General features: G+C 39.4%; 1 protein-coding gene across 4 annotated transcripts in view; it reads right to left on the bottom strand.

Moving 5' to 3' along the window:
- Positions 1 to 1181: 1181 nt before the first annotated feature.
- Positions 1182 to 12541, bottom strand: part of BBOX1 (gamma-butyrobetaine hydroxylase 1) — a 198349-nt gene continuing 186989 nt past the window's right edge. For all 4 annotated transcript variants that reach the window (XM_073604546.1, XM_073604543.1, XM_073604545.1 and 1 more), the window contains exons 7-8: positions 11533 to 11699; positions 1182 to 3946 (exon numbers count right to left, since the gene is read on the bottom strand). In XM_073604546.1, coding sequence (XP_073460647.1) covers positions 3786 to 3946; positions 11533 to 11699 — 328 coding nt within the window. In that variant the 3' untranslated portion in view covers positions 1182 to 3785. The remainder of the gene's footprint in view (positions 3947 to 11532; positions 11700 to 12541) is intronic.

The following is a 12541-nucleotide window of genomic DNA, read 5'->3' on the forward strand; positions in this document are numbered from 1 at the left end:
ATGATAAAAATTATAGACCCTTAATTTATTGGTAAGTGGGCAAACTTACAAAATCTGCAATAATTATTTTCCCCACTATATATATAATATTTGGGGGTCCTAAGTCATTTTGTAGCAAAAATTACAGATTTTTACATGTAAACAAAAAGTATCAGAAAAGCTCTTGTCTTATGAAATGTGTGTTTGTTCTCCCTGTGATTGCATACACTCCAAAGTTGGCAGGTTAAATCATCCTTTTTTTAACCAGAGTGCCTTCAGGTTAATTCAAGTGTGCGATGGGAAAATGCCTAAAAATGGCCCCCCAAAAAACTTTAAGCCTGTCTTTTTTTTCTAAAATCATTTTTATTAAATGTTTTCATATACAAGGAAGGAAACATATTGTTGTAGAACACATAACATGTGTACATACATCTAGAATTAAACAGTGGGGTACAGTCTGTTAGTCCAAGCAAGGCAGAACTCAGAGGAGAAACCAAGAAAGGAAGTACATTACTTACTCACACTTAGGATTTCAACCAAAACTTCCAGGCATTGACAAATTTAGCAAGAGTATTGTGTTTTAAGGCAGAAGTGTATTCATAATCTTTGATCAAGTTTATTTGGTGTTTAACATCAGAAACATTTGGAATTAAAGAGCTTCTCTATTTGCGCATTATGAGTAACCTAGCAGCAAATAGAATATGCATCATTATGGTTCTGAATTCATACGGGAAGGATTCTAGTCCTATACCGAGAATAGCTAGGGATAGAGTAGGTTTCATGATAATCCCAGTGATATCTGAGATTAAAGAGAATACTTTTCTCCAAAATGTGTGAATGTGTGGACAATCCCAGAGAATGTGTATTAGCGAACCCTTGGAGGAGCATCCTCTCCAACAACTGTCGTCCTCAAGATTTGCAAATTTATACATTTGTACAGGAGTAAAGTGTCATCTATGGTGGATTTTTTGCGATAGTTCCCAATAAATAATACAGGAGGATGCTTTGTGGTTGTAATGTATGGCTGAGCGCCATTGGGAATCTGAGAAAGAGGCCTGTAGATCCCTTTCCCATCTTTTGTAAGTTGATGTCTTAGTGAACTTGTCTTTGTTTTTTAAGAGATTGTACATTAGGGTTATTCCTTTTGCTTTGGGGGAGTTTGAAGTCCAGGAGGACCATGCCTTGGTAGGAATTATGACTGATGGGGCAGGATTTTTTTTCAGGTAGGAAGCTATATGTTTATATGTGTATGCACCTTGCGATGGTATTAGGTATCTAGTTTTAAGGGTTTGGAATGGAAGGAGTTGGTCATTATGTATTAGTTCTTTCAGTTGGAGGCTTTTTATGTTTGACCAGTGTTTAGGAGACAGATCAGGGAGTAAGAAGTTGAATACCTCCACAGGGGGATGTACTGATTGGGTGTGTTCTGTTAGGGATGTGTTTTGGAATAGGAAGTGCCATGTCTCAACTGTGGCCGCTATCGTTGGGTGATCTGTTTTTTTTGGTTTGATGTGAGTTTTAGTTCTTAAAGATCTTTCCTGCAAGTGTGGCGAAATGGCAGGTAGTTGCAGCTATATAAGTTTGAGGATGGAGATGTCTAGGATATGCCTAAATAAGGCATTGAGGAGGATACCCATTGGAAAGGAACTGTAGATTGTAGATGTTATTTGGTAGATTTAGCAAAATGAATGCCAAGGACATTGGATTTGGAGTCATTTACCTTGTAAAAAGAACATGCATTGAAGGTATTTAAGATTTCCCATACCTTTACCAGGGAAGAGGCCGGATCAGTCAAAGTGAGAATTATGTCATCCACAAATAGTGTGATTTTAAATTCTAGACCTTTATTTTGGTTCCTAAAATGGAGTTTGAGGATCTGATTTTTTGAGCCAGGGGTTCTATCATTAGCGTGAAAATCAATGGAGACAGGGGGCATCCCTGTCTTGTTCCATTGTTGATGATAAAAGGGTCTGAAAAGACCCCATCTGACAGAACTCGAGCGTTGGGGTTAGAATACAAGGCTAGAATGGCTGATAATAAATGTTGCCTTGAAATCCAAATTTGGCGAGAGTGTATTTCAAATAACCCCAGTGAATCCTATCAAATGCCTTTTCAGCGTCTAAGGTAATGAATAGAGTTGATATATTATGTTTTTTAGTAAAATGTAGGACATTTAGTATTTTTCATGTGGCATCTGGGGCTTGTCTGCCTAGCGTGAACCCTACTTGGTCGGGGTGTATGATGTGGGGCATAATGGGGGTTAACCTCTGAGCTATAAATCTGGCATACAATTTGAGGTCAGTGTTTAGTAGAGAGATATGGCGGAAATTTGAGGGGATATCCAGCTTGTTCCCTGGTTTGGGCAAGGTTACAATATTGGCAGAGAGCATTTCATTTGGGAATTGACCAGAGGACACAGCAGTGCTGAACATATCACAGATATGAGGGGTTAACAGTTTGTTGAATAATTTATAATATTTGACAGAGAAGCTGTCCGGGCCCGGGGCTTTACCATTGGGAAGTGGGGAAATAGCTTGGGAGATTTCTTGTATGGAGATTGGAGCGTTGAGGGATATCAGTTGTTCAGAGGAAAGTTTGGGAGGATTCATTGATTCTAGAAAGTCTGATGTGTCAGAATCCATGGGTTGTATTATGTTGGGGTCATCTTTTAAGTTATATAGCGTGCGATAATACGCACCAAACGCATTAGCTATATCTTTGGGGTGATACACTTTGTCTCCGGTAGAGGGATGTAGGGTATGCAGAATTTTATTTTTGTTCTGCCTTAGTTTGATTTGGTTTGCTAACAGTTTACCAGCTTTATTACCGGCTGTGTAGAAAGAAGATCGTATTTTTAATAGTGACTTGGCGTGTTTATCATTTAAGAAGGTTTTAAGATCATTTCTGGCCATAAAAATTTTATCGCTATTGAAGTGCGTGGGGGATACTTTATTTATCTTTTTTAAGTGTTCAATTTTATTGAGTAGTTCTGTCAGCTGCTGTATCCTTTGGCGCCTCGTTTGTGCATTCAGTTGAATTAGAACACCGCGAACAAACGCTTTGTGGGCTGTCTACAATGTAGAAGGATTGCTAGCTGTAGGCATATTAATGTCGAAGTATTCTGTCAGACGTTTTTGTATGAATGTCGTATTAGCAGGTATAGACATGAGGTATGGATCATTTCTCCAGTTGGTGGCAAATGAGTGAGATGACTTGTCTCCTATACAGAGATGGGTGCATGATCTGACCACGTTATGGTGTGAATTTTTGTCTCAATGGCGTTAAGCCTGTCTTTTAGTTACACAAAGCCACGCATTTTCATTGTGCACCATCAAAACCTTCTTGCCACCGGAGTGATGACAACCAATTATGTCATCGGTTCAAAAGGAGGACATTGGGCACCATTACAGCATCCTTATTTGCTCCTCCCCTGCCCCTCTCTTATTAAGAGTTATTAACAGAGAATTTCAAGTGTAATTCTAAAGCAGGGATCCTCAAACTACGGCCCTCCAGCTGTTGCAGAACTACACGTCCCATGAGGCATTGTAAAGCTCTGACATCCACAGACATGACTAGGCATGATGGGAATTGTAGTTCCTGAACAACTGGAGGGCCGTAGTTTGAAGACCCCTGTTCTAAAGGGATATATAATAACAGAAGATAAATTAGCCAACAGAGTCTGGCAAATACCATTCCCAGGTAGACCAAGCCTTTAATGCTTATTTATAGTAAAAAAAATGTGATTTGTTATAAACATATTTTATTCTATTTTGATAAGTTTTAATTTTAATTTATGTGTATTTAAATCAGTTTGAAGTTTGCAGTTTGGTCTTCAGGGCCCTCAGTCTGGACATAACAACATCCCAATCAAGGTAAGAGCCCTCAAGGTGACGTGAGATATCTGCCCCAGATTGGTAGCTCTTCCTCCCATGCAGAATCCTCCAGTTGTCGAATGTTACCACTTGACCTAAACACAGAAAAAAACTATTAGAATCTGAACATGAAATAACAGCACTGATATGCATTTAAAGGGAGGCTGTCACTGGACCATTTATTTAAAAAAACAATCTTCCTATAAGATTATATGTGCAATTAACTTATCTTATGCATATTATTTACTTGTAAAAGCCTCCCTTGTGTGGACATCAAATGACACCCTATAGTATTCCACTTCACTTCGCATTGACCGCTACATAAAAGCTTATATAGGGAGGTGAGGGAAGGGGTGGAAGAGTTAAGTCAGCACAGAGAGCCATAAGGAGAGGGATATGACATGGTTTAAACTTTGGATGTTCTGGTGTTCAGACAAATATTTCAGCCAGTTCGTAGCCTTGTTTGGTGGGAGCAGTGCCTCTAATAGAGAAGTTATTTTTCTATTGCTTCTATATTTCACAGCTTCCCACTGTCACTGGTTCTTAAAGAATCCAAAGGTACCGCTCTGTCCTGATTTCTAGGGGGACCTCATGCAGTTTTTTTTTGTGTGTGTGGAGTCCTCCTTAAAATCTGTACCAGATCCAAAAGGTCTAGTAAGGATTTCTACAACTTTGCTTGAGCTGCTAAAATTTATTTTTGACCTCTTAGCTCTGGCGCCTCCCAGCCCTTTAAGATGTTTATGACTCCAGGAGGCAGGGCAGGGCTTAAGATCTCGTGACGGTTACATGGTCTGAAAACTCCTGATCACAAGGAGTGATCGGGAGCTTTAGGTTAGGTGAAGATAACTGTGCCGGGAGTGTGCAGCGCACGCACTCTCAGCACGGGTGTATTGGCAGCAATTCACACAATATGCTGCTCCTCGTGCTAAGGACCAGGCGCCGAGAGGTTCATATTTGCATACAGTCTGGGCCAAGGGGTTAAAAAAATATACAATACACCAGTCCAGAGTAAAAACATATAAAGATGATGGTTGGCAAAATATTACTTTCCAAGATGCATGTAATAAAAGAAAGTGATTTTTTTATTATTATATATTTTATATTATTTTATTATAGTTTATTTGTTTTTTTTTTTATATTGTTTTTGTATTGGACGGGGGGGCTTCTATCAGGGGGCCAAGGGCAGCTGCCCCCTTTGCCCCCCAGGACTAAACTCAAGGAAAAATTCTAAATTTGCACCAGAACTGAAATAGGGGTGGAAATCACAAAATGGGGACACCTGTTCTTGTGAGAAGTAAAACAGCATGTATAACAATGATTCCGCGCTTAGACCCCATTCACACAGGGGCAACACGACTTGCAGGTCGCCTCAGCGACACGACCTGCAAACGAATGCCCGGGCGACTTGCAAAACGACTTCTGCATAGAAGTCTATGCAAGTCGCCCCAAGTCGCCCCCGAAGTCGTACAGGAACCTTTTTCTAAGTCGGAGCGACTTGCGTCGCTCCCCTTAGAACGGCTCCATAGTACAGAACGGTAGGCGACTTGTCAGGCGACTAGGTCGCCTGACAAGTCGTCCCTGTGTGAATGGGGTCTCAGGAATAAGAGACAAAATGAAGGGACTGCAGCCCCCCTGTAAATGAGGATCACCTAGGTGAAATCCAAAAATGGTTAAAATTCTATGCAAGGGGAAATGGCGCTGTCCGGCTATATGCACATATAAGAGTACTAAAGTAAAATATTAGAATGGGTGGTGTGTGTGAACACAGCGTAAAAAGCGCTAGAGTGTATAAATAAATAATACCCCTAGTGGGTAATAAAATAAAGTGCACCGTGCTCCTAAAAGTGAGGAATGTGCCTAAATCACAATAAACAAATGCCCATTATGTGTGTATCAAGTTCCATATGTGTATGAGGGAATGTGCCCACAGGGGCATGGACAATGGTGATAATCAAGACAGTGTTCTATAATACAAGCAAACAGTGGCAGCATTAAAAATGGAAAAAATAAAAATGTATAAAAAATAGATGAAACATATGAAAAAAATGAAAAAATGAATGAAACAAATCCCCAACAGGTGTAATAAATATCAAGGATTATAAAATGTGTAAAACATCAAAGTCCAAGATCAAAAATCCCAAAAAAAAAAAAAAGAAAGAAAAGTGTCCTTTTTGATAGAAAAAAGTGATCTCGGCTCCAACAAATATCGTCCCAGTCATCCACTGCACCCCCACTCGTGCTTGCACTCACCGGACTACGCACGCCGCACCACGCTACTCCACAGCTGAGAGCCGGCTTCTGGAGCACTGCCAGCTCCAGTGTCTTCTCCATTGTTTTTATTGTTTTTACGGGTTTTTTTATTACGATTGTCATGGACCTTTATTAAATAAATCGCATATTTTGTGGATTCACGCTATGAGGCTTCCTTTTTCCTTACATTACATGGATGTTCGTTATTGGGGATACCACCAAGGATAAAACACCCCCAGACGGAGGAACGCTCCCTGGATTCGCCAGCGGGATCTTTTCATTCATACCTTTTACCCCTGCAGGGGTGAGGTAGTCCGGTGAGTGCAAGCACGAGTGGGGGTGCAGTGGTTGACTGGGACGATATTTGTTGGAGCCGAGATCACTTTTTGTGGGGATTTGTTTCATTCATTTTTTCATTTTTTTCATATGTTTCATCTATTTTTTATACATTTTTATTTTTTCCATTTTTAATGCTGCCACTGTTTGCTTGTATTATAGAACACTGTCTTGATTATCACCATTGTCCATGCCCCTGTGGGCACATTCCCTCATACACATATGGAACTTGATACACACATAATGGGCATTTGTTTATTGTGATTTAGGCACATTCCTCACTTTTAGGAGCACGGTGCACTTTATTTTATTACCCACTAGGGGTATTATTTATTTATACACTCTCTAGCGCTTTTTACGCTGTGTTCACACACACCACCCATTCTAATATTTGTATATATTTTCTCACTTCATTTTTTACTTTAGTACTCTTATATGTGCATATAGCCGGACAGCGCCATTTCCCCTTGCATAGAATTTTAAGTAAAACAGCATGTCCCCTACTTTGGGGAGATTTCAACTCACTTGCTGCTACAGGACAGAAAGTGAAAGGAAAACTTATCAATAGCACACAAACAGCCAAGAGACTAGAAAATCTGTCAGGGATTTTTACAATATTTTATTCAAAATGAAAAAAAATCTGCTTATAGATGTTATAAGCAAAGTGTATTTTGATGCAAGATTTGGTTTGAAGAAAATGTATGGCCTTTTTCATTTCTTTTCAGATGTACTGTACATGGGAAATATCAGGTTAATACAATCATATGCTTGGCTATGCTCAGCTACCTCTTCTAATAATGTAAGCCTTTAGATCTCCTAACTCACTGAAACTCCTTGGCTGGCTGGTATTTTATCCCAATAGTTGTTGTACAAAGAGAGTGCCTAATTGCAGTGAAATACAAATCTCCCTCTAGTAGCCAACCTAGAAACTTCTACAATTATTATAATTGCAAGAATATGGAACTTGTAAAAATGACTTTAAAGTGAAACTGTAGTCCCACAAAATAAATAAATAAATAAAATAAAATTAGAAGAAGGAAGAGCATGCAAAGTTTGTTTTGGCAATCCCTTTGCCCATGTTTTTCTTTTTGTGCACACTATAGACATGTGCGATTAGTTTCGTACGAAACGAAAATTCGTACGAATTTCCAGAAATTCGAACAAATCCGAAATACGAATTTTTATGCATACGAATTCTGTACGAAATACAAAATTTCGTTTACGAATTTCAGATCCAAATTCATAACGAACATTCGTAATTGTTACGAAAAGTTAACGAACCTAAAAGTTAAAAACCCAGGAAGTCAGCACAGCACAGGGATGGTGGGAGCCCCTCATAATGATAAATTCATCATAACGAAAATTCATAATTGTTACGAAAAGTTAACGAACCTAAAAGTTAAAACCCCAGGAAGTCAGCACAGCACAGGGCTGGTGGGAACCCCTCATAATGGGCAGAGCGGGTGTACACTCAGACCCGGGAACTTAGCACAGGGATGGTGGGAACCCCTCATAATGGACACACAACAGGTGTACAGACCTGGGAACTCAGCACAGGAATGGTGGGAACCCTATGGGAATTTCTATGCTTATGAATTTTATGAAATTTCATTAACGAATTTTGGAATTTCGGATCCAAATTCCGTTACAACGGAAACGTGACTGGTGTTTTGTTCACCAATCAGAGGAAGTCAGCAGTCAGCACAGCACAAGGATGGTGGGAACCCCTCATAATGGGCACAGCGGGTGTACACTCAGACCAGGGAACTCAGCACAGGCATGGTGGGAACCCCTCAAAATGGAGGAGTCCATGGATGACTTTCTACTTCAGTGCCCTTTTAATGTAGAGGTGTACAAGAGGGTGGGGAGGGCTCTGAGTATACCCTTCCTCCCCCATATGAGTTATGCAGAGTGGGTGTATGGGGCATTCCAGACTCGTCGGAATTATGATTTGGAAACACTTTTTTAGTTAGTCTAGTAGTCCATTATTTCACGTGGAGTGCACGGTGTCAGGTATCCTTACGGAGTAAAATCCTCCCTGTCGAAGTGGTGGTGCAGGACATTCTGGGTGAGGTTGGGAAGATTCAGGTGGCAGCAGAAGCAGAAGGCCTGGATAAGGGCGTGGAGGAATTTCAGGACTCTGTAGCTGCTGCCTGTTGATCTCAGAGTGTACGGCTTTTCTTTGTATTCTTGTTTCACTCCCCTAGATTTTCAAGATCAAATATATTTTTGATAAATGGCTACATGCATGATGATGGTGATGTTCCTTAGTCTGGCTCTCCCGTAGGGATTGTGTTGTGTGCAGTTTGGTTTGCACCATTTATTATGGGTGGGAACCCCTCATAATGGTAAATTAATCATAACGAACTTTTGTTATTTTAACGAAAAGTTTACGAATCTAACTAAAATTCGTATTTCGTAGGAATCCGAATTGAATTTCGGACACAAATTACGAAATACGAATTTTTTTTAATACAAAACGGAACAGAACTAAACTAAACAAATTTAAATTTTTTGATGGCGCACATGTCTAGTACACTACACAGCAGGACCTAGAAAAAACAGTTCTGAAGATGGCTTTGCCAAATGACAGATTGGTGACAGGATTTTAAACCCGTCATCCTTGAATCGCAAGGGGTGAGGGTGCAGGTCTGCTGCATCTGTGACATGTTACATGTTACTTGTTACACCATGAATATGGGTGTAACATGTAACGTTACGAAAGGTAAAATTATCCTTTAAGTTAGAAACTGCAATGATAACATACTGTATGCGCTCAATGAAAATACAATATACATTTTTAAAGAAGAATTCTACTTGGGCATACAAATTCCCAGTAGACCTACAGTACATAATAACAGGTTATAAATACCCGGTATTTGTCATTTTATTAAATGTTGTAGAAATATCTGCTGCAAATATAAAGTCGGTTGTAACTGGAAGCACATACAATGCCCAAACCCTACCAGCTCGTGGCACTTTTCGTTAGACTCTACACAGTGTAGTTGCAAGGTACACAGTGTATTTACTACCCCACACAGGTATATGGGTAGGGCATGTTCACAGTCAAACATTTATGGGGAACGAGCACTGTGGCCAAAATCTTTTCCAAATGCAAATTTTCAACCAAAACCTAGTGAGGAGGAGCAACTGTTAAATCAAACTGCATTGTCTGTGCAGGTCAGCTTGTGCCCACAATGCATGATTGTAGTATTGAGCTGCCAACAAACATTAGTTTCTCCTAAAAACCCAAAGTGTATTCAAACAATGTATCAAACAAAATGAAAAGCAGACATAAATAAGTTGCCATGGGTTAAGGAAGGTTGTACAAAGATTCAATTAGAGAGAGAGAAAGCGAGGGAGAGTCTGAAAGCAAACAGCTTTTGCTGTGCTTACGTTTTAGAAAACTTATGATGCTTTGTGAATCTAATGTCATGGCTGTACCCTGTATTACACGATTATTTGCAATTTAGCCACTTTCAAAAATGTGTAGGCATACTATGAGTTAAATCCAACAAGGTGCTTGCCACCTCCTGGGCTTATCTCTTTAATTTATATCTGACAGTTCTATGGAGCTCCAGGAGGATAGATATATTTTCTTTTTTTTTTTTTTTTTTCCTTGTCAAAAGAAGTTTATTGAGTATACAATGTTATAAAGATACATAAAGATACATAAAGTAAGTTTACAAGGATCTCTAAAGTAAGCTCATTGTTTTACAGTAGGGTTTATATAGGTAAATATCATGAAATTTCAAATATTAAACATTGGGTTCACTTAAACCTAAATTAAAGATATATATCATTTCCTTAGTTACTTTTGTAGGTATTTAAATGATTTATACCTACTATACATATTGTTTACAAGTAGAGTGTATATAGGTCAAATAAATTCTGATAATGAGCTTTAATCGTATAAATAGATATATTTTCAACCTGAATCTTCTGGTCTTTGCTCCTTCAGCTGCAGAGTCATATGCAGCTGCTGTGCCCACCCTTCCTCTCCTCCTGCCCAATTACAGAGCACTTTGTAATAATGTAGACTCAGAAATACATCAGAGGGGAGGGGTGAACATAGTTGCTGTGTGCGAGAAGACAATGCATCTACATACTGTGTGAGCTCCATAAAACTGTCAGATGTAAGTAATGCACACACGGGCCAAATGTCGGTAAACATAGGCCGGTTAAATAAAAACTGGCCGACCTTCGGCCCGTGTCTATGTGAAGGCCATCAGAAGCCATTTGGCCGGCTTCTGTCGGACATGCATGTTGGAACACCAACAACTGACTGGCTTCCCAATGGCTGAGAGCGCTGACTGGAGTGTTTTGGTTGGGGGGGCACCCCCCTGTCAGAGCACAACAGTTAGCGGGGGAGATCACTGTACTAACATTTAAATTTTAGTACAGCGGCTGCGACTTGAGCTGTCAGTTTTTTTTTTGTTCAACCCACTGAGTTGAACCAAAAAAACTATCCGTGTGTACCAGGCTTAAAGGAGATACGTAAATCCACATACACCTTGTTGGCATTAACTCATCGTATGCCTTCACATTTTTCAAAGTGGCTGAATTCCTGAAGTTCAGCTTCAAATATACAATTGAAAGAATTTCTGCTTAATACGTAAATCAAAATATCTGTTGATCATGTCAGAAATTTCTAGCTGTCCTGTGTCTTGTGCGCAGCTCCTGCATTGCCTAATTGAGAAGAATAAGCTCTCCAAGGGCTTAGGACTACAGACTGCTTAGTGTCTTTGTTGTGGAGATGGGAGAGTGGGTGAGTTTGAGAAGTTTAGCAAAACAAAACTGGGCAGGGCTGACACCAAATGCTGTGTATTTAAAACCCACAACAAAATATAGGAGTGAATTTTTGTCAGATCAATGTGTTTTCTTCTGTTCTTGTAGATAGATTCATTAAATTAATAAAACATGGGAAAATGTAAATGTATTAAACAGATGTACTGCATACGTTCTTATTTTGCTATGACAAAATGTCCCTTTAATTTCTGTGTAAGGAGCGAACGTTGTGTTAGGACATGAAACCTGATTGTGTTATACCAAATAAATTAAGAACTAATTAGGGAGAGTAAATTTTATAACTAACCTGGTTTCATTTTGAAACAGAATATATTCTCAGGCTTATTCATGAGACCGACAAACTCTTTTAAGGAGGAGTAAAAAGGTTGCACTTTCTCTGCTGGTATGTTGAGTACAGAGTCCCTTGTTGCATTATTAAAATTAATTTTCAGAAGTTTACCATTCTGATCTAGCCTGAAAAAAAAAAAGAACTCATTATCAAACAATTTATTTTCATCTTTAAGCCATCATATGCAATATAGGGGAAGTATGATAGTAAAACACTCCTTTCTCAGAGGGAAAATAATTAATGACCAGAGAAGGCATATGTATATAATATTAGGACAGATCTCTTAAAGGGTAATTAGAGTGGAATTCTAATTAAGGATATCCACTCCCACCCCCATTCCAAAACAATTCTATCTATTAAACCTTTTCTGAAGCCACTCTGTTCTGATCAGATGATCGAGTCCCAAACTTCAGTGAAGAGGGGAGGCAGGAACAACAGTTGCAGAGCCGAGGTGATGTTGCCATCCATAGGATTACCGCAGGGCATCCGGCGGCTGTTCCTCGTCTACACTGAAGCAACCGCTGGGATCTGATCATGTAACCAGGCTGGAGCAGCTTCAGAATACATAGGTAAGTATAGACATCTTTTCTTTCATAGGGTAGATAGAATAGTCAAAGAATAGGGGTGGGAGTAGGTTTAGCCTTAGTTAGAATTTGACTGAAATTACAACTTAAACACCTTAAATTACACCTTTTTACAAAAAATAATAAATGCCCATTTTTTTGCAGGTAAGACTGTAAAGCATGCACCAGCGATCGGTGGATCACTGATGCCATGCAGACCTGTCAATGTATCTGCTTGCTCGTACCTCATACGGGCAATCCAATACACTCTGACAGGAAGAATCAATAAAATACAATCCGACAGCCACTAAGGGTGCCAGGAACTTTAATTTTCCATTCACAGAGTAGTGAATAAGTAATGCAGATGGGTGGGCAGCTAAAGAAATTCCCTACTAGCTGTCAGA

The sequence above is a fragment of the Aquarana catesbeiana genome, linkage group LG11 (genome assembly GCF_042186555.1).
Source record: "Aquarana catesbeiana isolate 2022-GZ linkage group LG11, ASM4218655v1, whole genome shotgun sequence".
NCBI classification, from domain to species: domain Eukaryota; kingdom Metazoa; phylum Chordata; class Amphibia; order Anura; family Ranidae; genus Aquarana; species Aquarana catesbeiana.